Source organism: Crotalus tigris, unplaced genomic scaffold (genome assembly GCF_016545835.1).
Source record: "Crotalus tigris isolate CLP2741 ecotype Arizona unplaced genomic scaffold, ASM1654583v1 scf7180000020858.209836, whole genome shotgun sequence".
Lineage (NCBI taxonomy): Eukaryota > Metazoa > Chordata > Lepidosauria > Squamata > Viperidae > Crotalus > Crotalus tigris.
In genome coordinates, this window is record NW_024098219.1 from 46,868 (window position 1) to 72,597 (window position 25,730).

Here is a 25,730-nt window from a genome sequence, read left to right on the forward strand (position 1 = left end):
GAATCCCACAATCTAGAGAAGATTTATTCCATGAAACAACAACTTGTTTGCAGTCCTATCCTAACTTCCTTCTTTTCTACCTACTTCCGGTCTCTTCTCTATGGCAGGTGGGTGAGGGTGGGGAATGTCACAGATGCCAGTCCTACCAAATCTATGGTGAGTTTTAGAATAGATAGAGATAACAAATTGAAGTCAATTTGGGATAAAGGAAGCACCCAGAATGCATTTCATGTCTCAAAGTTGTTTACACATTGCATATTGTACTTTAGTAATCTTTATAGTAGTCAGATTTCAATATCATTTTAAAACATTTTTTCACTGCTTGGAAAATAATTACACTACTAGAAAAGTATTTCATAATGCTTTCCTTCTAAATGTTTTTTCTATGATGGAAATGTGAAAAAAACACCCACCCTTTGGGGGCTGGAGAAAAAAAACTACAGTTCTGCAAACATAGGTGATATTGGCACAATAGTCAAAAGAACTCCTGCAACCGCGCATACGGTCATCAGCGGTTCATCTTCTGGAAATAGCTCCTGCAGTCAATAAAACCCCACAAATATTTACAGTACAGTTGATGGGCACAGATAGAGGTTTTTTTAATGATATCTTCCTAAAAATATACAGTAAGTATATAAAGGAAATATTGCAGGGGGAGAAAGAGCTATGTAGGTAAGAGAGATTCGGTCTAGAAATTAATGGTTCCATTCTTAGTCACTGATTTACAACAAGTGCCATTCTATGAAAAATTCAGGGAGAAAGGGCTGCACTCACAACTTTATGTTTAAATTATGAATGCAAGGTCCTCTCATACTACCGGCAGCCACATTCGGCTACTTTCATCCCTTCGTATTCGTATTTCAGGGTGGGGGTTCCGGCTTCATCTTTATAAAGCATGGAGATTGCTTCCAGCTTTGTGGGAACACAACAGGCCTTGACAGCTTTCTTGGGGTTTTTGTAGTGGACCAAGGTCTGGACAATTGCATGCTTGGTTGGGGTGACATTGTCAGTCAGAGGATAGAAGCAGCCCCCTTTACATTGAAAAGCCTCGTAATCTGGAGGAGCAATGATCCAGTTCCAGCCAATTTCTTTAAAATTCACATGGAGGGCTGTTTTCCGGCAATGGTTGAGCTGAGTACTTCGCTTGCTTCTTGACAGGGAGTGGTGGGTCCCGTGGACAGGCCAAGAATTCCGCCTGTGGGCAGCATGGTCCTTTGCTAAACTCTTCAGCACATCCTCCTGTTCATGTGCCACCATTTCCTGGAGCTCTGCGTGGTTTGCTTTGACCCTCTTGCCGTGATCGTTAGAGAACACTACCAGGGAGGGCAAATGGTTTGAGTCAGGAGCCACACTGATGTTCAGATGCCCACAGTTGAAATCACTTGGATCATAGCTCTTCATGGCGGTTTCCAACCGGTTGACAGTCCTGGTCTTTTCTGCCTTGACCCATTTTTTCACAGTGCTGGACACATCAAATGTCACCCAGCCACATCCCTGGATTTCTCTGGAGGCAAGGAAGTTCTTTACGCCCTCTGCTTCCTCCCCATTATCTCCTTCATGCACGTCATAAATTACTACATTCCCATGAACATGAGGAAAGCACTCAGCCTCTTTCTGACATGCAATGTGGATCCTCAGCTCAGCCTTAGTGACTTTTTCATGCCATGGGATGGAAACGTTGAAGAGCAAGAGGTATTTCTGATTTATTTCCAGTGAAGAGAGAGAAGAAATATCTGATGGAGAAAATGATAAACACTGTTATAATGATAATTGACTTTCTCTAGCACAGAAAGGAATGTGAACCTGTATATTAGGAAAGATGTCCAATGCTGAAACTTCAATATTTCATTACCAATAGTACTAAAATGCTAATATGAAACAAAGTAAAGCAATTAAATTATGCCTATATAAGTGAAAGATAATAATATGGAAAAGTAGACAGATTTTCCAGCATATTGCAAACTGCCTGGAATCATTGATTGAGATGAATGGCTACAGAAATTGAATAAATAAATAAAATAAATATTATTGATGAAAATCTTATATATATATATATATATATATATATATATATATATATATATATATATGTGTGTGTGTGTGTGTGTGTGTGTGTGTGTGTGTGTGTGTTTTCTGAGGTTTTCGCGGGTGTTTGTATGTAGGTCTTTGGTTGTTCGGGTTTTCTCCCGCGTAAAATTGGAAGTGTCTTGGCGACGGTTCGACGAAGTCCCATTCGTCATCTTCAGGCTGGTGTTTTCAGCTTCGTGCTTCGAGCAGCAATTATTAAAGACATATATATATTAAAGACATATATATATGTCTTTAATATTTTGAATATTGGAATCCCAGGTATGGACATTTAAAATCAATCAGATAAAAATAAAGAGCTCTGGGATGTAAGATGAAAGGCTTTTTTTAATTAATTGCTGAGCTTTCGTTAACAACCTGTTAACATCATCAGAGCAAAGGGCTAAATGAGAAGGGGGAGTATGTGCATAAATTTACATAACAGTAAACACCCCAGCTAATATAGTGGTTAAGATGGTAGCAACTGGGAGAGAGTGTTAGGTATGGAAGCTGGTTTGGTGATTTTGGTCCATCCTTCTTTCTTAGCCCAACTCACCCCTCAGAGCGGCTGTAAAATGAAAGTGGAATATAATTTACACACACACACACACACACACATACACGTGCTAAATTGATTGTATTGGCTGTGCTTTAACTCATAATAGAGCTACTTTAACTATTACAGAAAAGCATATTCAGACAGATTCAACCCCTTCTGGATGGGGGGGGGTTCAGACCTGGCTTTCTTTGGTTCTAACCCAACACTGAACATTTCACTAGACTCGCTCTGTCTAAAAAGAATTAGGCAAACTTCAGAGAATGGGCGATTTGCACTGTTTTGTTTGAATGATTAGTATCAACTGGGAAAATTATCAGCCTAAAAATTTGCTGTAGGCAAAAGGAAAAGATTAAAGTGGGTAGACTTTTTATTTAAAAAAAAAATCCTCTTAAAGGCTTCTTAGAAACTTTAGAAGCTTATATGGGCTCCAGATCTATGTTTATCAAAAGAGATTGGAGACATTAGCTGGTTTCTTTTGCCTAAATGTGTGAGTGTTGAGTTTTGTATTTTTGTTGATGATGTGTTCAATATTTTATCTGTGACTTTGAGTTGGTAGGACACAAGGAGGGGGCAATTATCTACGGGGGAATGGGAGATTTGCAACTTTTTCATCTTCCATATAAACTTACTTATGTGTTTATTACATTTTTAAACCCCTTGTAACATTTGGATGGCTCTATGTTAACTGATCAGTTAATTAACTGCCTTTCAAAAGAGTTCCATGTTGACCAACCTTTGATGATGAACAGGGTTGGGATTTCTTCCATGAAGCCAAACAAATTAGTAAATAAGCACATAATTAATGGCGCTTTCTTCTATGTTGGGAAGATGGGCTCTCAAACCCTGCTTGCCTTTATCCTCGGCTTTAGGTCAATTGACCTATTTTTGAATCTCCTCTGAAACAGCAATTACAACCAGATAATACTATCCTAACATTTGTTCTAGCTTTTTTTTTTCTTTTTTAGAAATTTAGTACTTAAAGATCTCTTCCTCCTGGAGCAAAGCTGAAAACTTTTTACTCCACCTGGCAATATTGAAAAGGAGGCGGCTGATAGCAAAGACTAATCTATAGTTGAACCAGACTAAAGAGAAAGATCCCAAAGCATCGGGCCATGATCAAAGCTGGACAATTTTGGTTCAGGAGAACCTGGAGGTCAGGAGGAAATGAAACGGCATGAGTTTTCTTTTGATTTCAGGATCCCCAGCACACACACACACACACACACCCTCTGACAAATATTCATGGTTCCTGAGATTTCTAGAATACCCAGAGATTATTCAGAGCTGCACTGTATGCTTTAGCAGAACTGTATACCTGCACTTTAAAAGAACTATAGAAGTACTAACATTGGTCTGAGAAATTGATGCAAATTACATTGATAATTTATCCGTGCTTTCAATTTGCTTTTTAAAAACATCCTTCTTTATATCTTACATCATAAAACAAAACAAGTGGAGAATATAAAAAAAACCCTGTTCCAATGGACTTTGGGATCCCAATTGTCGCCTCAAAAAACTCTAGCTTACCCACTGAAAACTATTCATACCTTCAGGTCTGAAGCTGCGCACAACGTTAGCAATGGGACTGGAGGACTTGTCCTGGCAGTATCTGTTATATAAATCAATCATGAACTTGGGTGGTTCCTCTTTGAGCTTTTCTTGTGAAGGTATTGCCGATAAGTTCAAGTTCCTTAAAAAATCAGCTTTCAGGTTCTCCAGAAAAGCCTTAAAGTCGAAATAGGCCTCTCCCTCCATATTTCCAAGTTCACCAGAAGATTTGTGAGAATTCTCCTTTGTGGGTAAGCTGGGCTGGTTTCCCATGAGGGTTTCACTTTGCAGGACAATGAGGATGGCGTACAGAAGAGTCCAGGCACCAAAATATAGCATGTTGTTAAGTTTCCAGGGCTGGGGGAAAACAAATGGTCCAGAACAGCAAAGTTTTTCTGATGAAGTCTAAAGAACATGCAGTGGATTAAAAAAAAAAGGCCTGTCACTTTCGAAAGCTGTGTTTCTGCTGTGTGTGTGTGTGGGGGGGGGTGTTTCCCAGCCCCTTGTGAATCCTCAGATTGGTTGTGCACTTGCCCTTATCTCAGCCATTGATGTTCCAGTTGAGCCTCTTATCTATTGAGGCTCTCCACTAATGAAGATTCTATAAACATCAGGCAAGCACAGATGGCTTGTGGCATCCAGGAAAGAATCTATGTTTGTTTTGGGGTCATCATTGCCTAATTATGTTCCTTTATCGTTTCCTTGCCAGCAACAATACATATTTTAAGATTCTTCAGGGCAGGCATATGGTAGACTGTTTCCTTAGTTCCCACACCAGGCAAAACCAGGATGAGAATGGATAAGAACTCATTTTGATTAGCCTTCATGTACATGTCACCCAGGTTGAAGGTTTCTGTGTTTTCTGTTACGCACCAATCCCGTCATTATGCAAATATCTGAATCCCCTCCCCTTATCTTCCCATTGCAATTGCTTTTACACCAAAGGCTTTCTGCTGTCTTTTCAGCCTTCCTTTCCTAATCAGAACTGTGAGCGCCCAGACAGATAACCCAGTGACAGCCTCCAGCACCCCAACAATCTGAGCTGAAATATGGACAGCCCTTTAAATATCTCCTCCTTCTCCCATTTTGCACCATTGCGCATGGCCCCTTTTGCACAAACACAGGCAACATTGCATGCATTTCCTTGGCATGGGACCCCAGGATACGCAAATGCTTTGAGGAAGGATGCTGTTCTTGTGGATTCTCCAAAACAAAAAGATCTTCTGGGTCAATTACATTTGTGAAACTTTTGTGCTCAAGAATGCTTGAGTCTTTTCTGAGGCAGGTCTTCTATGCGTGGTGGATATTTCAGTGTCTGACAAACCATGGAAAACTGTTATGTTAAAAAGAAAAAAAAACATTTTGGATAAAATCAGGATAGAGACAAATAGCAGGAACTCTTGTCCACTATCCTTTGTCTTGTTCTCACATTGTAGGTGGGCACAGGAGGACGTAACCAGACCTAGCCAAAGTTTACTTGTGGGGAGGGCGTGTGCTGGCCTTCCTTGGCTGGGCCCCTGTATTCCGCTGACCCTCCCCCAAGCAGCAGGAGGAGAGACCTCCCAGTGGCCCTCAATATCCCACACAGGGGTGGGTGGGTTCCAGAGGAACTGTCAGCACTCAGTGTTAACCTTAACAAAAGACAAAAGAGATGACGGGAGACAGGAAACTGGTTGATTGGGATGCTCAAGGAATGTGAGAAATATTGATTTTTATTTAACAGGGGTAAGGTCCATTAGACAGAAGAGGGCAATCCATGCCTGCAGATGTTGTTCCTTCCTTTGATTTATTTTCTGGGATGAACGGAGAAGTTCATCAGACAAGAGCCAAAACTGTAATTTACAAAACTGTAAATTATAGTTATTTTGGTTTTAACAAATAGCAACATATTGCTTTTTTCCATAATTCAAGGATTATCAACTGTTTACCATCTAAAATTAAACACAACACACACTGCTATATGTTTCATTTTGTAAAACAATACACTTGGTGAGATGGGCGCCATAGAAGTTCGATAATAAATAAATAAAAATAGACAATTTATTATAAAGATTACATTAAATGTTTGAACGGGTTGCCATTTCTTTCTCAAAAGGTCCTCACTCTTTTGACCTTTGAACATCCCTAGAAGAACAACTTGTTCTCTGACATTTGCAAATTCTTTTGTGAGGGGCTCCTTTAGACCGTCTGTTGGCCTCTGGGCCTGATTTTTGGTACACCCTATGAATTTGAAGAAGGGAGAACCAAATCTTCCCTCTACCTAATGCATGTATTCATGGGCTCTGGACGCCCTATCCCACCGTCTGAAGGAGAGTGATGAGTTGGTTTGGCTGATGGCCCAAAGCTTCTTCCCTGACCTGCTTCTGGCAGTCAGTAGGAAAGAACATGATGACGACGAAAGGAGATGAGGACGGGCGACTGTGAGGCTTCCGTTCTATTAGGCTTTGATGACAGTCAGGGCTGATTTATCAACGCAGCTCAAGCAGGACAGCCCTGGTGCCTACAATGCTCATCTATTAATCAAGGAAAGTTAATCTGCGAGAACATTAATGAATACAAATTGCTCCCAAAGGCTGATGAGGCATTAGATTCCCTCTCAGCAATTGTGGTTCCTATTATCTTCCAAACAGAGATTCCTGTCAGGGCACTCAAGGATGGTCAGAGATGATGAAGACAAATGATCAGCTTTGGAGGAACATGCTTCCCTCAATTAGCATCTGAGGGCCCTTAATGTGGAGGATAGTTTTATCAGAGCCTCAGCTCCAGAAATTGGAGGCAATTGCTTGCAACAAACTATTTAAATTATCTAGTTATAAGGGAGATTTTTGCAAGAACCAGCCCTGTGTGTGAATTTATATTATGGACTCACAAATATTGCATCCTTTATGAGACCTCAGGACAGCTAATTATGATTTTTGAGAGAGGATGGGGGGCACTATAATATCTTACAATGCCTGGAATTTTTCCATAAGATATTGGCATCCCTGTCTTGAGAGAAGAAGGGGGGGCTCTCCCCTTTTCAGACAGAAGGAGAAGGGCCGCCTCAGCACACAACTGCACTGCCCTCCAGAGAAGGGAGGCTCACCCAAACACAGGCCTTCCTCAGGGGCTGGGGAATTTCAGAGGGAGGCGAGGTTACAGGAAGTCCTCCACTCACAGAAGTTCGTTTAGTGACCATTTGAAGTTACAAGGGCAGTGAAAAAAATGACTTATGGCAGCTTTTCACAATTAAGACCGTTGCAGCATCTCCATGGTCACGTGATCTAAATTCTGATGCTTGGCAACTGACTCATATTTATGACCGTTACATGTCTTGGGGTCATTTGTGACCTTCTGGCAAGCAAAGTCAATGGGGAAATCAGATTCACAGAACAATTGTGTTACTAACTTAGCAATTGCAGTGATTCATACAACTATGGCAAAAAAGGTGTAAATTGGAGCTAAACTCACTTAACAAATGTCTCACTTAACAACAGAAATTTTGGGCTCAATTGTGGTCATAAGTCGAGGATTACCTGTAAAACATAAGCTAAAATCGACATGTCGATTAGTTAAAATGGTCCAACCCAGGCACTTGATGGTCCCAGAATTTCCTCCCTCATCTGTGGGCCATTCCGTTTAAGCCCCACCCCTTTTGCTGAACCCAGAGATGGCCAGGAAGGGCGGCCTCATCCCTTGCTCTTCCTTCAACGTGGCTCAGGGAGCGCCTCGTTTTACCAGAGAACGGAGAGCAACCAAGTGCAGGAGGAGCTGCATCCGTGTGAGGGAAGCTTGAATGGTTGGAGGCTCTCCGTTCCTCTTGCTCTTTGCACCTCAGTCACCTCCGTTTGGCTCCTTCTTCCCCCTCTGCCGGTCTCATGGCTACAGAAGATGATTAAGGCCTCCACAGACAATCAAACAAGGCAGTTAAAAGCGCTTCATGGTTCTGGACGACCACTGCAATTATACACTAGCCTTACATCCTCTATTTATGTGAAAATGGCAGCCTATTTAGCTGCATTTGAATAGCTGATGGTCTGGATCTATTTCAATCAGTGCTTTACTTGGAGTTTGGACTGCTTTAACCATTTGGGCAGGTGATTTATTCTGGCAAATAGATGGTGGGGAATCTGACTCTGTTTGACCTCCCAGATTCTTATTGCTTTCAGCCTCATGGGCCTCGGCATCTTTCGGGACCACTTGTCAGTGATGGGCCAGGGGTCATAGCTGTGTGGCGGTTCTGGTCCTTCCTTCAGGGGGTACATAGAAGATGGTGCCGGAAGACTTCAAACAATGTAGATGGTTGGCCCAGTGTCGATTTCTCCTTTCTGATATCAGAATTGGATTTGCACAAACAGGATTTCAAGATCTCTGATAAGTAAATTGAATAAAAATAAATAAAAGCTATTAAGAATGCTTGGAATAGTAACAGACTAGTCTGCCTTCAAGTTGTTTGTTCCTGTCATCTTTTGATGTCTTACAAATTCATATCTTTGTCCCCAAAGGCATTTCACCTTTACCAGAAACTAGGGTGAAGTCATTCAGAGTAGACCTCTGAGAACAAGCTCTGTCCAGCCCTACTACTAACTCCACAGAAGCAGTTGAATGGGCTAGATGAGCGGGGACAAGCAGACATTAAATCCAAACAAGATGGAGATTCTACTGGTGAATAGCAAAAGCACTTGGAGACTGAGATGAATCCACTTCTCTTCTGTTTCTCTGTAGGACTCCACTTTCCCCAAAATGCTTTTTCTTTTGTTGTTGTTTAAAATGCCCAGACCATATTCTGACAGCATCTCTGTGCAACTATTGCCCAATGTCACAGTTCATAGCTACCACAGATAAAAAGAGCCCATGTGGGCCTGGCTTTCCTGGTCAACATGAGAAGGTCAAATGCTATGACATGACCAGCCTCATCTTTTTCACTCTATGGAGAATCAAGGAGTGGAGCTGCAAGAAACTGGAAGAAGGCTATCCTGCAGCTCTGATGCTGGGTCCTCTCAGAGGGGCCCTGCCTCCTCTTCAACTGACTTCAAGCAGCAGAGCTGGACAGGTCCTCTCCTTGACGGCTGCTGATGTCACGTCAAAGCAGGCAATGTTGAGAGTGACAGTGCAATGATCTGAGTGAGGAAGGTAGCTTCCTACTGTGCATGTTAACGCATTTTTGAATGAAATGACTTGACATTCAGTGAAAAGCTATGAAAAGTCACGTATTAGTCCAAATGACAGAATCAGGGCTTACTTGACAGAGCCCTTGTTTTCCACAGCTCCTTCCAATCCCTCATCCTAGAGTTTATGCTGAAATGAGCACAGCTGACTGGGTGAGAAGAAATTTAATATTGTCTGGCAAGAACTGTCTCCCCAGGTGCTGTGACAGGGAAAGGCACAGAGTGCTCCCTGGGCCCAGCATCGCTTTGTGTTAACATCAAGAAATGACAAATGGAAGAAAGCAAAGAACAGATGGTTGCATGTTTCTGCACTGCCACGGCGCTGGCAGCAGCAGGAGTAGCGTAGGCCAACTTTAGCAGCAGTTTGTCTGTTTAATCAGTGACATCACCAAAGTAAAGAAACCGCAGGTAATGCAGATGTCTCCGGGTCATGACCCGAAGCAGGTATGACCTGCACAGCCCCTCCCCTCGTGATGCTGAGGTCACCAGCATCGTCTCCAGGCTGAGTTCAAGGCAAACTATTTTTAACTTCAAGTTCTAGATCTAACTTAAAGTTATTCAATTATTTCTAGTCTTCAGAAGTTCAACTGTGTGATTGTAAAGGCGATTCCAATTCACACAACTTATTTATGCATTTATCAAATTTACTTGCTGCTCATTTTGCAGTTCAGGTGACTGAGCAGTTGCCTGTGTATGTTTAGAACTGAATGGTGTTGGTGGCCACAAACCCAAGTGCAGAAGTATTCCCACATTCCAGAATGCTGGAGAATTTTTGTCACATATTTGACATGCTTCAAGATACTGGAGTGAGTGTAGCCTGTTGACAAGTGGGGGTTCCTGATCCCTGACAAGACTGAAATTGCATTAAGACGAATGTGCTTCCCTGCTGCAGATTGCCAGGCAGACTCTGTTCCCGTTTTGTGAGGGGCACATTAAAAGCGTTATGATCCTTTTCAGCATTTGAGCAGGGGGGGGTGAGTGTGAATCTTGTGATTTCAACATAAGAAGATGGGTGGTTAAGAAATGTGAAGTGATCTATCAATATCAATCAATCAATCAATCAATCAATCAGATTAGTTCTATGTGCAAGCCATTTAACACCTCTGTAGAGTTTCTGTTTGGACACACAGCAGAAGTCCTAAACAGACTTCCACTGATAGTTATTTCAAAATAAAATCTTTTGAAGCACTAAGAAAAATCTAAACATTGTCTCTGATAATTATCCTTGTGGAAATAAGATGCCATATCTGCTGCAGGACTACTTTTGTCCTTTTTCTAATAGGACCTGCTTTCACAGAAGCATGGGAGAGGGGACAGGCTTTTTTAAAGGTATCTGGTGGCTGTCTGGGCAGAGCCTGGTGACGCGGGTTGAATCTGCAAGAGGAGATAAATATACTGAACAAAATATTGTTGGAGCTGCTCCTGTTTGCTTCTGCAAATACACGGTGAGGAAACCAAATGGTTGGTGCTGATTGTGTCTATTATTTGATGTGCTAAGACCCAGGTCCCCCATCGTTTGAATCCACTTTTCCCTGGTGGATCATGCTGTACCACCCCCCATCCCTCTGATGCTGAATTGCTTCTGAATCACAGATAAAGGGCCCTGATTCTTGGGAGGGGGCCAAGAGTCTTGATATGCAGCAACTGAGAACTGGGGGTTGCCAAAGACTTTCTGTGCCATCTCATATTAAAATGGGTGAACAGGAAGGGTTTCTTTTTCCTTCTGCTCAGGGAAAGTTAGGCACTCAGCTGTAGGTCAAGCACAGATAAAACGGTACACAAGGAAATAGTGACATCTGCTGGTTGTAATGTTGCAGAGAATTTGAGAATGTGTGCATTGCTTCCACCAACAAAAATGATTCCTTACTATCTACTTGGGTGAGGAGAGCCAGTTTGGTGTAGTGATTTAGGCACTGGGCTAGAAAGCGGGAGATGGTGAGTTCTAGTTCCGCCTTGGGCACAAAGCCAGTTGGGCCAATCACTCACTCTCAGCCCTAGGAAGGAGGCAATGGCAAAACCACTTCCGGAAAATCTTGCCAAGAAAACTGCAGGGGCTTTTCCAGGCACTCTCCGAGGATCGGACATGATTGAACGGAATAGAAAGAATATGTAAATGTGGTACTGTTCAAGAAGGATTAAGGTTGGGGGAACCTTTTTCGAGAATATTTTTTTTACAACCACTTCATTCAACAACTAAGATTCCAGCCCCAATCGTGGTCATTAAGCAAGGACTACCTGCAAATGGCTGCGAAGGGTTTTTTTCCTTTAATTTTGAGCTAAGGACAAAGCTTTAATGATTTAAGAGTAAGGCTTCAGTTGTGGGGTTTATTGTATTTGCTGACTGGCCAAAGGCAGTAATTAAAATGTATTCATTCATTATACAATTTTAAGTATTATATTCAATTCAAATATAGCACAAGATGAAATTCTGCAAACCAGGAAAAACACAAATATATGCTGCATGGAAAAAAACATAAAACATACATACACAGTACAGAAGGAAAACACAGCACAACTGAACAATAACATTTTAAAGGTTACAGCATCAACTCAAGTTACAATATTCACCTAAAGAGAAATCATACTTTATTTCCTACCAATGAAAATATGGATCCTTTCATAGTTGCACTGGTGGACGTGATACCAACTGAGTAAGTCAGTGTTTCCATCTTGTGGTGTCCACATCACATAAGAATATCATCAAAAAGGAAAAATTGTTTTATGATTGCCTTTTACAGTGGCATCTAAACATGTCAGAATTGTAAATTATTCAGCCATAGTAGGTACAGTATTTTTATTTAAGCAATATATTGCCTCTGAAAACGCTACCGTCGCTGCAATGGGGGTTAACAACCCTGATTTTTCTTCTCGTGTATGATAATTCCCATGTATGAAAATGTCACAAAACTTTGTCATGTGGGTGAACAAAAGCAGACTCAGAAATACCTAAGCAGTAATAATTGCATGTGTATATATTTTGCTGCTCAAAGATTTAAAGCCATATGGGATACTCAGATGTCCTATTAATTTATAAAGAGTAGCATAAAATATTTTTACTTGCTATATACCCTAATCAGCTGCCCATCTAGAACCATTTCCAAGGAGTGAAATTATACTTTTAGCATTCTTCAAAATATGTTTCAGTTTCAAAATACTGTTAACTTATGAAAAGAACTTTGAAACTGAAAGACATTAAATTTTCATGAAAGAAAGAAGAATTCCTTGAATCAAATCAACTTGTTCCTCCACTTCTTTCTTTATACCTAAATAAAATATTAATTTAGGAAGCTGAGCTTCAAAACACGGCTAGAAAATAAAATAAATCAGTGCATACATGGTTAGGACAGTATTTAAAAGCCCCCATTATACTCTGGAATTCAAACAAGCTTTCTTCTGAGTTTTCTTCTATCTCCTTCTATCATGGTGCAACTCATATTATAACGCTAACATTTATCCACACTGTGGATTTCAGAAGTCTTATTTTCATCACTGAAGCTCAGAGTGCTTGGGTGGGTTCTCATCATCTTTCTTGAAGATTTTGCCTGCTTTAAATGGTGGGCTCAGCGCTCTCTTTTCTGGTGGTGAAAAAGAAACGGACCTCTTGTGGCCTCAGAGCCCCCTAAAGACACACACACAAAACCCGTTCAGCTGCCACTCAGATCCCAGGGAAAATACCATATTTGTGTTTGATGCAACTCAGGCTCACCATGAACAGAGGCCAGCAGAGCTGAATTCAGTCACAAGCAGCCTTGTTTATACAGCTAGCGCTCTGTCTACACTGACTTTCCTATGTTGGACGGATGTCTTAAGAGTTCCTGTCTTCAGGCACTGAAGTGGAATGCAACCCAATGTTTACAGTGCTTCTCTTCATATCTCGAGTTGCAATTAATAAAATGAGTCTGACGTATTTGATAACTGCAGGCTGTCCTTACTGGGAATCCCTACTTTGGATGTTCTTCAGAGCTTCAAGAGCTATTTCATAGCAAAACATGTACTGCTCCTAGGTGAGGAGGAAAAGAAGAAAACAACCAGTTACTTTCCCAGCGGAGGCTGAAGGAAATAGATAGTTACTTCAGGTTTCAGCACGTCCACCCAAATTCACAATGAAGTAGAGTTATTTGATATGTGTCATGATCAAAACAGTGAGAAAGTGATAGTACATTAAAGACATGCAGTGCTGGTGTTCTAATAAACAAGAACAGAGCAGCCTACTCTGTCCAATTTTACTTTGCTGCTTGTCTATATCTGGACATCTGTTCCCGTTCTTCCATTCGAGCATTTCCCTCTCTATAGGGGGAGATCTGGGTTACATCTGGGTTATTCACTCTGAGTCTTCCCAAGCTGCTCTCCTAAGCTTGCTGGAGAGAATGGACCAGTTGGCTTCCCTCCAGACAATAGTTTTGCTTGCTATGACATCACAGCAGCTCAGTGGAGGAACATCTTCACTTAAGCAGGTAAGCAACAGATAGTAGTGGGGGGGGGGACGGGAGGGGGGGCTGGGAAGACCAAAGCGAATCTGCTCGGCCCCAAAGGAAGGCAGAGATCAGTTTGAATCATCCCACCCCTAAAGGGGGAAGGTGCCAAGAAGAGCAAGAAGGAGAGGGGGGGGGCTTCACCGTCTCACCTGGGCCTTCCAATGGACATCTGGACATCTCAGAAATCTAAAAGCAAGTCAAAGTAGCACAGAAATCTGGCGGAAGGAGGACATGTTCTCCTTCTGTCCTCCTGTCTGATCTCACGCTGTGAAGCAGACTGGCTTTGCCTCCAGCATCTGCTTGGATGGGGGGGGGGATGGGGGATTCATTCTGATGGATTGAACTGGACTGAGGCTCCTCCTGGCAACCTGGCACAAACCTGGCACAAACTGGCCTATCCTTCTCCAGCATAAAATAATGCAACCTTTTGTATGCTTAAGCTGGCCTTGCGTGGGCAAAGAAAGAGCCGGTGTTCCTAACCTTGGTTTGGATCATTCCGAAGCGCTGATTTCTCATGTGGGTCACTATCTGCTTGATGTCAAACTGCAGCATGAGGGAAAAAAAGCTATCTGTTACTGGACATGGCACTGAGCATGTAATTATAATTCTTAACATTTACATAGCAATTTCTAATTTGTAACAATTTTCTGTTACAAGGACAAAGTTTGCAAAGAGGAGCCACACTTCTACCATTACAGATCTCCAGGTCCCTGATTGGTGATGGTCCCTGGGATTCTGGCCTCTTTGGGGGGGGGGGACTGTGGGAGCCATTCACACCCCTTTGGGAAAATAAGCAAACTTTAAGGACACATTTCTGCTCCTGAAGCTCCCCAAAGGAGCTGAACCTTTTAACTCTGCCACTCTCGAAATGCCCTGGAGTTGCACAGATGCAGCCGCATTGAGCACGATTTATAAGCCCTTCCAACAACAGGCAGGCAAGGCAGTGGCAGAAAATAATAAAAAAATGAGAGAAATTTAAAAAATCATAGTACTAATAAATAAATGTTGAACTTAAAAATAATGGAATAGAAAAGAGTAATTAATAACGGAACCCAAAGACTCAATTTAAAGGTTAATTTTGGCAGCCATTCTGAAGTTGCGTAAGGAGGGACCACAATATAAAGTGTAGGGAGTGATCACAGTCCACACTCTGGGAATTAAAGCAGGAGATATTCCCGATTTTCCTTTTTAAAGAGCTTTTTTGCAATGTGGTTCTAAATGCTTTAGAAATGCAGAGTTCAGAACCAGAAGCGGGCATTGGATTCAGATGAAATGGTGATTCTTGCTATTTCTCTTTTGGAATCCTTTAAAATAAACATTTTAATCACATACAGTTCATATCAGCCAGGAAAAATAGTTTCTGGAGGACAGGAACAGCTCTGGGACTGGAAGGACAGAATGGCAGAGCAGAGAGAAGCTTTGCCTGTAGCCGGAGGGCTTTTTCTTACCCAAGTTACTAATTTATTATCCAGCAGGAGAGGATCTATGAGAAATCTATGAACTGGTCAGTTCTCAACCAATCAAATTCACAGCGGAACTGGTATATCTGGAGCTCAGTCTGGGAGAAACAACACTGGAAGGTAAAACAGAATCCCTTTCCACTTGCATTTGAAAAGGCCAGTCACTTGAAGGATTGTGGAGATTGTGTATTTCTAGGCAGGCCTGTTACATTTTATGCTGCTGAAGCTTTAAGAAGGAAACCTTCTTCTAATTTCCTCTCATTCTTTGCAACAGGACAAACACAAACATGTTTGCTTTGAGACTTACACACAAGTCCTTTTCTATGTAAATCAACACAATATCCACGCAAAGCAGCACCCCGCTTCTTCCGATCCCAGCACTGCAGTGAGCAATGACCGGGCCTGACTGGTGGGATTTTCTCATGTAGCGAACAAACTTGACCAGGTGCTGTAACGATTTGGGAGTCCCGTGGTCTGGCCAGTTTGTAAACTGGAGGTGCTGCACAAGGCGCCTTTCCTGTGTCTGCAACAGAAAGATACACGGACATACAGTGCTTTTTTTGCTAAAAAAAAAAAAAAAGTGCCAGAACTCACAGACATCATACGACCCGCCTTGCCTACCCTACACGGTTCCATCCAAAAAAGGTGCCGGAACTCCATTCTGGGCGTTCTATGAGAAAAAAATCCCTGCGGACATATGAAGCGCTCTTAAAGCAATTCCTAGAACCAGAGAGTCGGGAAGGGTCTTATGGATCATCTGAAGAAACCTTGGCTCAGGGCAGGCTCCTGGCAGGTGACAATTTAGCTTGTCAGCTGAGGAGAAGCCTCCGTGTTGCACAGCAGCCTCTTCCACCGCCTGGGAGCCCCAGAGCTGGAAAGGTCCCCCTGCTCCTTAGGGAACTCTTTTGCCACTGAGGACATATGTGGTGGCGCAGGGGGACCTAGAACGCAGCATTGCAAGCTAATTCATTGCTCACTGCCAGCAGCTCGATCCTGACTGGCCCAAGGTTGACTCAGCCTCCCGTCCTTGCAAGGTGGGTAAACGGAGGACCCAGATTGTTGGGGGGGGGGGCAACAGGCTGACTCAGTAAACTGCTTAGAGAGGGTTGTAAAGCACTGGGAAGCGATGTATAAGCCTATTGCTATTAGCAATGACATTTTGGGGACAGACTGTACACACTGACAAGCAGAGCACGATTTTGTTAGAGATGAGTTACAAAACTAAATTACAAATGTTTTGTTTTGTGCAAGATTAGATGCATTTCTAACAGAAGATTCATGTCTAAAATATTTCTTATCATTGGCTGCCACGACATAAACAAATCTAGCCTGGATTATTAATTGAAAAACCAAATGCTGCATTGCCAGTTGTTGCATTTATTGTGTTAGGGGTGCCTTGCCTGTTTGTTGATTATTTCTATGATTCTAATGACAAAATAATCCAGGATTTGGTAGTTGAGTAGTTGCAGCCGAAAACGAAGTAAATCCAAAGAATTGAGAGGTGGTTCCGGCCAATATTGGTGGCATTTGGATACTCCGTGTTCCTGTTCTCGTGTAATCATAGCAATGATGTTGGAGTTGTTTTCCCAGACCATTTGCCAGAAGTCGCTGGTGGTAGAAAGCAGAGGGCCCTGAGTGGAGATGTAACAGAGCTCTTCTGTGCCCACTGGCACACGGATGTAGCTGGCGTTGATGTAGCCCTTCGCCTCCCCAATGGGGACGCGGGTGGCATCATCTAGAAAGGGAGGGGAGGGGAGGGAGGAATGGAGGAAAAAAAGCAACTCCAATGGGCTTTTTGATTATTCAGTCACCAAGATATTGATACAGAAGTATTGGCAGAATATCTGCTTAGATGTTTATACATTATATGGTGCTATTTTTTCTGTTTTTTTCTATTTTACTAGTTGTCCTGGAAATAAAACTATCCAGGAGCAGCTTGTAAAAATTCTGAAGAAATAAAACGCTGCATCATAACTGTCTTCACAAACTAAGAAGTTATAAAATTAAGCAACAAATTTAATTATAAACCTTCTGGCTACTGACATGCAGTGAAAGGTTTCTGAATCCTTTAAATTTTAATATTCCTGCATAAATATGACCTAAAATGTGATTCTAAAACTAGACAACCAACAAAAAATGAGCTAGTTGTCCATTTATCCTTTTGAGGAAAATGATCCAAAGTTGCATATATTTGTGGCTATGTGTGGGAACTGGCCGGGGCGGGTGTAAAATGGCAGCCACCGAGCCCCCTCTGTGGACCCTTCGCGGCCACCGTTCCGTCCTCATATCCACGGAGGCTGAATGCATGGCTGCACATTGGGAGAGAGAGCCGGAATTCCTCCGAGTAGAACAGTCGAAACATTAAATATGGGCCAGGGGGTCATACTTGGCCTCAGATTGATGTTCCCCCACCCTGTCACCGAGGTGCCGCACTATTATATTCCCAAGGGAAGCCAAAGGCAGACTGTGTTGCCCCTCGTGGCAGTGCCAGAGCCATGCCATGGCTGCCCATTGAGACCTGACTGGTCCCTCTGGGTAGCTTTTAGGGAACCCCTGGAAATGGAGCTGTCCAAGCAGCCTTTCACAGACCTCCACCTCCTGCAAGCCTTGTGGTTCTTACTCTCCTGAATTGGTTTTTGCTTTGAGATTTGGATGGTATGCTTTTTTTTCATCCTGTTGTTTTTATTATAAACTTCAAAGACATGTAAGATTTCATTGGGATGAAAATAGCATAAAGAAACAAAGAAATATGTTTTACATGGGAGAATATCCCGGTATCTGTTCTTTTCCCGGTTTTCTGGTGCTTTGGCAACCTGGCAGTCATCCAGGGGCTTCAGGTGTTCTAAACTCTAACACAAAGATAAAGTCAGGTATATGATTTTTTTAAACAAGCATTTGCTTACTTTAGTTAAAGGAGTGGTTGAAATAAGTTAGATATAATGGATTTGCTTAGCATACTATATAAAACCAGTGAATTATTCCATATATTGTGATTAACAAAATATACTTTAATTTAGCTCCCTTTGAAACTTTTGATTGGCCGATGCTCCTTTCTGAGTACAAACTTGGTGATAAAATCTAACTTTGTATGCAAAACGGGACCCAAAAGTTCATTTCCTGGAAACCATTTCTGCCAAGACTGTAATAACGAAAGTTTGGATATAAAGTAAAGAGAACTCACCAAAAACTCTTTCAGAATCTCCTGTTCTTCAATTTGTCTTTGAATCTCCTGGATTAGTTGTTTGGCATTATGTCGCAGGCCACCTTTTGACCGTAATGGCTTGATAAGTGCCAGTTGGGCCAACTCCTCTTCATTGATAACTGATGGCCCTTCAAATTATTAGAAAATAATTACATTTCCAGCTGAAGAAATTGAACAGGCCGTAGAGCTCTATCCAGAGCATTTAACCTCACTCTCGGTTCCCCAGCAGATTAAAACCTCCAAGGACTGCTGGAGGAACGAGGGGCAGGCGAGCATCTTCTCGCTGGGTGGCTGAGACCTAAGAGCCTCGGTCTGGTTTCCTGCCTCCGTTCGCTTGTTCCATTTCTATGGATGCCCATCTCAATCAGTGACTCTGGGCCGCTGACTGTTCATAAAATATATTACAATTAAAAAATAAAAAATTAAACAATAAAAACAGCAAAGCCAATAAAACATATCCAAGCAGAGAGAGCACCAAGCCCTGTGGCACCCATAAGGGGCAGGCATGGGCTGGGATCTCTCGCTCCCTCTTAACCTTGGGAAAGGAGGCAAACCAGCGCAGCACTGCCCTGCCTGGCTCAGAACCCACAGGTGCCCCCCCCCCCAAGGATACTCTATGGCCAATGGACACCGAGAAGATCTAGGGTGGATGCACTACTCCCATCCAAAGTGCGAATGTTTCTGTGAGTGCTTCATAATTGGGCCTGAGACCTGGCTGAAAAGGGTCCAGATAATCTGTTTCAACCAGGACTCTCTGCAGCTGCCAGGCAGCCTCCTTTGGCAGCAGTACAGACCAAAAATAATTCAGACAAGAAGACATTAAAATGTTAGAATTGTGAATGATGAAAAAAATATTGCATCCCTCCCTCTCTCTCCCTCCCTCCCCCTCTCTCCCTTCCTTCCTCCCCCTTTTCCCCCTCTCCCTCCCCCTCCCTCCCCCCCTCTCTCTCTCTTTGTCTCTCCCCCTCCCTCCACCCCCCTCTCTCTCTCTCTCAAAAAAAAAAATCAGATCTGTAGATGGCAAGTTAGCCAAACAGCTTCCCTATGGTCCTTGGCAAAAGCCTAATTTACAGAAGCCTTTATCTACTCATTATAATCCAAAATACACTTTCTATATCATTGAGACTACACAGAAGAGGGTTTATCCTTCAATGGCATTAAAAGGTCAATAGAAGGCAGATACTAGATACCTTGGGGCAGTGTGGTCAACCTTTGGACTTCATCTTCATCACTGCTGTAGCCTTCTGTTCCTAGAGTTTCCTGCCTTCTTTGTGCTTTTGAGTAAACTCTCTGAGGGCTTTAGAATAACATTATTCATCTAAGAATTTCAGGTAGACCCTTAACATGCTTATAGTCAAGTCCCTAGAATGAAAGCAACTCCAAGCAAGCATTAGCTTCCTTCCCCCTCTCGTTTACCAGAGAGAATCTCTCAGAAGGAAGATGGCCACAGAGAACTCATTTGTGGGTTAAGAAATAGGCCTGGCAGGGACAGTCAGGAGGAGCCTGGTTCATGAATGCCCGAGGCAAAGCACATGCCAGGTGGATCAGCTTGTATGCTGGGCGACAGACTTCAGGAGGAAGGGCCACTTCCATTCACGAGGAGGGCCACTCGAGGTCCTCCCTTTAATCACAGGGTCCACCTTGAAACAGTTCTCACATATCGTTCTTGAGGCTTTCCCTGATTCGCTAAGTAACAGAAGAGGTGTAGGCAGTCCTTGCTTAGTGATCCCAATTAGGACAGGCAACTCTTTTGTAGGGAAGAGGAACTTGCTCTCGCTTTGCAAGGACAGGGTGGGGGAGTGAGGGTGAGGCAACAGAGAGATCGCCTCATGAAATTGCTTGCCTTTTTCCTCTCCTCCCGCCTCACAGAGTGGAGTGATTGAAGAGGAGGAGATTTCAGGACAGGAGAGCCAGCTGTTTGCACTGTGCCCCTGCGGTTCCCAGCCCCACTTGCCAGTGCAGCTGCATTGCTTTTGAGGTGTAAAAGAGCAAGCAGCTTTCTCTCTTGTAATCCCTCTGCTCTGCAAGGGGGAGGGGGGGAGAAAGGTAAAAAAACCCACAGGTCAAGCACAGAACAACATACACTGACTACAATGGTGGTTGCATGAATGAGTACACTGTGAAGGTCATACACCGTCATCAATGGGATGTATCTTTACAGCATCAACTTAACTTCCAACCATCACTGAACTCACGGTTGTTAAGTGAGGACCCCGTATAGTGATGATCCTTCAGTTTGAACTTCTGGAAGCCCTCCCCTTAAGGGCTTCATACAGAGGTGAAGAAGAAGCCCAGCGACAGGGCTGGTCTTTGTGTCCCTCCCACATAGGGCCATCGCAGGACCAGTTCCTCCATGCAGTGAAGTGTGACAGGGTCCCTCAATCAAGCCAAGAGTCAGCCGAAGGAGGACCCACCTGGCTGCATGAGCAGGGCTGGACCTCTTGGCCTGGGAAAGGAAAGGCGAAGCTAAGAGACTCTGTTTCCTTCTACCTGTTTAAAAGGGAGCCTTCTTAGAAGGAAAGACAAGCCCTGCAGAGCGTCTGCATCGTGGCCAAAGATAGTTACATTGCTTACAATCTTACAATAATCTTGATGAGCTTGAACCTCCTACCTGTCAGAAATGTTTTCAGAATTCCCAGGCCAATCCTCTCTGATTGCAGAGAAGGCTTGAACATCAGTTTCCTTAAAAAAAGAAAGCCTTAATGAATTATCTTTAAACAGGGCAAATTAAGTCAATCAGTATATATCCATAAGGGGGATACCCAGGTCTTTTTTGGGGGGTCATAGAACCACCCAGAATGGAGTTCCGGCACCTTTTTTGGGATGGAACCTTGTAGGGTAGGCAAGGCGGGTTGTATGACAGGTGTGTGAGTTCTGGCACTTTTTTTTTTTTTTTTTTTTTTTTTACAAAAAAAGCACTGGGGATACTTGTAACTTTTCAACCAGCTAGCAAAATCTTTACATTATTTTTAATTATAGTTTTTTACTTGATTTCAGTTTTTCCTTACAAAATATCCATTAAGAGATTAGGGCAAAGAAGTTAGTGCTGGAACCGTGTTGAATATTTTGGAATATTTGCAGTGGTGGGATTCAGCCAGTTCGCACCACTTTGGCAGAACCGGTAGCTCATTTTTTGTTGCCCAGCAGGCCCAGAATGGACTTACAGAAGCGGCATCCACACAGAGAACTGGTTGTTGACCTATTTGAATCCCACCACTGAATATTTGGAACATACAGTAATGAAAAACAAAAGCTGTGTTGATTTTTTTAGATGCAGAAAAAGCTTTTGACAATTTGAATTGGACGTTTCTGTTTAAAATTTCATGAATTTTGGAGAGAATTTTACAAAATGGGTGAAATCGATTTATATTTCACAGACAGCTTAAATAATTGTTAACAGAAGCCGCTCTAAGCAATCTTGAGCTTCAATTCTATACAAGTGGTTCAGAATACAGTAAAATGTATAAGATTGCATGGATAGGATGCAATAGGATCCAGCAGCTTGCAATTAAACCATGGGGTATATTTTAATTACTACTGAACGCAGCAAAAGAATGCACATCCACATTTTGAAAATATGCAAATATAAACAGCAAAATTTAACATATAAATTTTACGCATGTCTTGTACTGCTTCTACAGCTGACCTTGTTTGGCTCTATGAACAGTTTTTATCTAATATCTAAAACCATTCCAGCAGTGTGGTATAAATGAATATTTTTGTCTCTCTTTTCTTACCTAAGAAAGCTTTCTCTCTGCCAAGGGGCTTTGCCTAAGGAAATTGACCTAATGGTTAGATTTTACAGTTTCAAGATCACCTCTCCCTTGCTCCAAATTTCCAGTTTTTTAAAAAGAAACCTGGAATGATTCCCTTATCCTTGAAATCTGCATTCCTGTTACTATGTTCCCACCCCTTCTTTGGATGTCTGCTATCCAGCAATATTACAGATCCATAAACATCACAGGTAGAGGAAAGCTACAGTTCCATTCCTCCCTCACCTGATGGCTATATGGTTGACTGGTACCGTCCTGGTTTTGACGGGCTTTTTCAAGGTTTTGGCCGATTCCTTCCTGGTCTTGACTGGATCCTTCCATGTGATGGCTTGCTGCACTTCTCACATTCCCAGGCCACCATATTCATCTGAACAGAAGAATCAATATTGGGCACTCTGAGTGAAAGAAGAGAGGCTTCAAGAGGTTAGTAAACAAAGCCGAAAGGGTGTGAAGACCTCTCTCCTTCGAGTGACTTGAGCGGAGCCGGCACAAGTGATGGGAACCGAGTCCACAAAGAAAATTGGCCAGCATCCAGAGCAAAATATAAACAACTTGCTGCTCTCGAGAGGAGGGACACGGCTCCAGCCCACAGGAGCCCAAGCAGGCGTGGACACGAGGGAGGGCTAATGGGGAATTTGGAGGGATGTAAGTTTCCTATCCTGGCTTAGGATGATGGCAGTAGTTCCTCTAGAACATGAAAGTCTGCTTAGGATAAAAGACATTTTTCACTCATGAGAAAAATAAAAAAATTCATCTTGACTTGGTGTACCAAACTATTGACATTGTAGGTGAAAGGAACCGAGTAAAGAATTATATCCTGCTCCTTTACTTGGTGAGGCCATTAATAGATAATTTATAATTCGTTCAAGCTATCTGTATTTCTGGCTATTACACTTTCAAAACTGGGCCGGGAATTTTTCTCTCCAAGGCAATGCACATCAACACCACGATCCATAGAAAAGGCAGAAGCTCATTTAATCTTCAGGAATTTAATTGGGATCCAAGCAAGAGAACAAAAACCAACCCTCAAAACACTACTGCACTTGTGCTAGTTCACAGTACCCGTGGGGCGCCCAGGTGCTCCGAGCCTCCGCCAGCTTCACCTTGGGGCCGGCTTTCCAACTGCCACACTGGGAGGTGGAACTCTGGGCCTCCCTCTGTGACGTCACCCGGGTTCTGGCAGCTGCACTTTGCTTTCCAGGACTTAGGAAACTGCCAAGCGCACTAGAGCCTTTACTACAATTCTATATTCAAAGATTGGCTCTTTAATACAAAGTCAAAAACCTCCCCCCCCATCTTCAAGTCAGTGTTGACTCCTGGCAATTGCCTGGACCAGCCCCTGCGGTTTTCTTGGGAAGATTTCGGAAGTGCCTTGCCCTGGCCCCCTCCCCCTTCTAACCCTGATAGATAGTGACTCTGGGCGGCTTACAACATTGTGCCCACAGAAATACAGTATCAAAATCAAGAGAAGCCAATTTTATCCTGCATTCCATTGAGGTCACACCCAGAATACTGTAGGAAAGCTCAGGCTTCAAATCCAGGATGGCAGAGAAAATAATTGAATATTTATGTCCTCCTTTTTTAAAAAAATCCTTTCATAAGAACCTCTTATAGAAACCCATCAGCAGAGCTTTTTTTAACTCTAACAACATTCGTCTGCCAAACCCAGGCTCTGCAGAGGCACATCAGAAAAGAGCTGGAAGGCACCTTGGAGATCTTCTACTCCAGGGCTTTTCAACCGGTGATACGCATACCACCAGTGGTACTTTGGCCCCTGGCAGGTGGAACGCGACCGTCCTAGAGAAGGGGTAGCTGAGGCGGAGAGGAACGAGATGAAGCGGTGGCAGCGCCACACAAGCCTGGGGGAGAGAGAGCTGGAGCTGCAGGGCTGTCGGGGCTCAGCAGAGGCGCCAGGATCAGTGCCGGGCTCCAGCTGATCGGCGCTTCTGGGAGCTGGAGATGTCCTGAAAAAGGAGGAGGGGGGAGAGAGAAGAGGATATAAAAGGTTTTGGCGGGAATAGGCCAGTGAGGGGCTGTCCCTGCCCCGCCCCCTGGGCACACGAAGAGGCGACGAATGCCCACCATCCCTGCTGACCACTGAGAAAGAAAAAAGGCAAGAGAAGCGTGTCTCTTCCCCAGGACGCCAGCGCTTGTGTGCTTGCTGTCTTCTCCGTGCACCCCCAGGGGTGGGGCAGAGACGGTGGGAGAGGGGGGGCTTGCTGGCTCCAGGACTGCCCGTGGATCTAAAGCCGAGCGTGTTCCAGCTTTAATGGCCACCACCAGCAGATCAGCACCACGCTCGCTCACTGACCTAGCCTCGCAGCCACCACCAGGCTTCCATTTCACCAGGACCGCCCCTGCCTGTGTGAGATAGCTGGGGCCGGCAGCAACATGGCCACTGGCAATCTCTCCCCCTCCCGTCATCCCTTCCTGAGCGCAAAGGAAAGAAGAAAGATTATAATAAGAGGGAGAGGGGTCCGAGGGAAGTCCTGCCTTAGCACTTGGCCACAACCAGCCCTGCTGCCCTTTTGCCATCCCCTTGTCCCCTCCTGCTGACTCTCCTGGTGGCCTCCCATCCTACTGCTGAGGATGCTTTGGTTACAAAGCTAGGTCTCCTCGCATGGAGAGGGAGTGGGCCTCCCTCTGACCCACACATTTTGCTCTCCCACACACACGAGCAACCTGGCCAAGGAGAGTGAGCCAAGTAGCAGCAATCTGGAGGGTAAGCCCAGCCGGCACCTCCACAGGGAAGGCTGGGCTGGGTGCTTGCCCTCCACTGCTCAGGGTTCTGGGCAGCCTGCACAGCCAGGGGTCCTCCACGTGGCCTGAGAGCAGAGGAACCGCCACCGAATAAATTAAAACCAATACTTTTTTTCCCTTTTTTTACGGTTTGTAACTTTCTATTAGATTATGGAATAAAATACAAAAATACAAAAGCAGTAGGACGCAGTGGGGAGGAGGAAGGGGAAAAAAGTGAAAAGGGGAAAAGGCATTGACTTCTGACTTCCTCTGTTGCAGTAGAATGAAGCATTAACCTCGAACCTCAACTTTTTAGTTTTCCATAATATAAACTAGCCATTTTTATAGCAACAAATGAATCTAACCAGTAAAACCTAAAATGCACCCCCCCCTTTTTTCAGTCATCAAATTTTTGCTAGGCACAGGTGGTACTCGAATATTGTCATGTCCTAAAAGTGGTACAATCTGTGAAAAGGTTGAAAACCCCCTGCTCAAGCAGGAAACCCTATACCATTTCAGACAAGCGGCTTGTCCAGTCTCTTCTTCAACACCCCCCCCCCCCCGTGATGGAGCACCCATAACTTCGGTCCCCCTGGTTGATTGTCCTCCCTGTCAGGAAGCTTCTCCTTAATTCCAGGTTGCTCCTCTCCTTGATGAGCCTCCATCCGACCTTTCTCGTCCTTCCTTCTGGTGCCTTGGAGAGCAGGTTGACCCCCCTCCCCTCCTCTCCGCGGCAGCCTCTCAGGTATTGGAGCTGTCA

General features: G+C 43.6%; 2 protein-coding genes across 7 annotated transcripts; both read right to left on the minus strand.

The window, feature by feature from the left end:
• Positions 1-613: 613 nt before the first annotated feature.
• Positions 614-4,513, minus strand: GDF2 (growth differentiation factor 2). The gene is made up of 2 exons (XM_039368595.1): positions 4,174-4,513; positions 614-1,733 (listed from the first exon to the last, which is right to left on the minus strand). Exons 1-2 carry the CDS (start codon positions 4,511-4,513, stop codon positions 814-816), a joined length of 1,260 nt encoding a protein of 419 aa, XP_039224529.1. The 3' UTR covers positions 614-813.
• Positions 4,514-11,618: 7,105 nt separating this feature from the next.
• On the minus strand, positions 11,619-25,714 carry PTPN20 (protein tyrosine phosphatase non-receptor type 20). Of its 6 annotated transcripts, none has more exons than XM_039368614.1 (10): positions 22,457-25,714; positions 21,070-21,140; positions 20,873-20,948; positions 19,649-19,755; positions 18,438-18,586; positions 18,015-18,105; positions 16,657-16,991; positions 15,564-15,779; positions 14,277-14,339; positions 11,619-13,321 (listed from the first exon to the last, which is right to left on the minus strand). In XM_039368614.1, the coding sequence occupies exons 2-10, from the start codon at positions 21,131-21,133 to the stop codon at positions 13,250-13,252; spliced, it is 1,173 nt and encodes a 390-aa protein (XP_039224548.1). In that variant the 5' UTR covers positions 21,134-21,140; positions 22,457-25,714; the 3' UTR covers positions 11,619-13,249. The 6 variants fall into 6 exon arrangements, with proteins under 6 accessions (XP_039224548.1, XP_039224547.1, XP_039224546.1 ...); XM_039368613.1 differs by lacking the exon at positions 20,873-20,948 and having other exon boundaries at positions 22,457-24,195; positions 24,543-25,712; XM_039368612.1 differs by lacking the exon at positions 20,873-20,948 and having other exon boundaries at positions 22,457-22,598; positions 23,294-25,712.
• Positions 25,715-25,730: the final 16 nt, after the last annotated feature.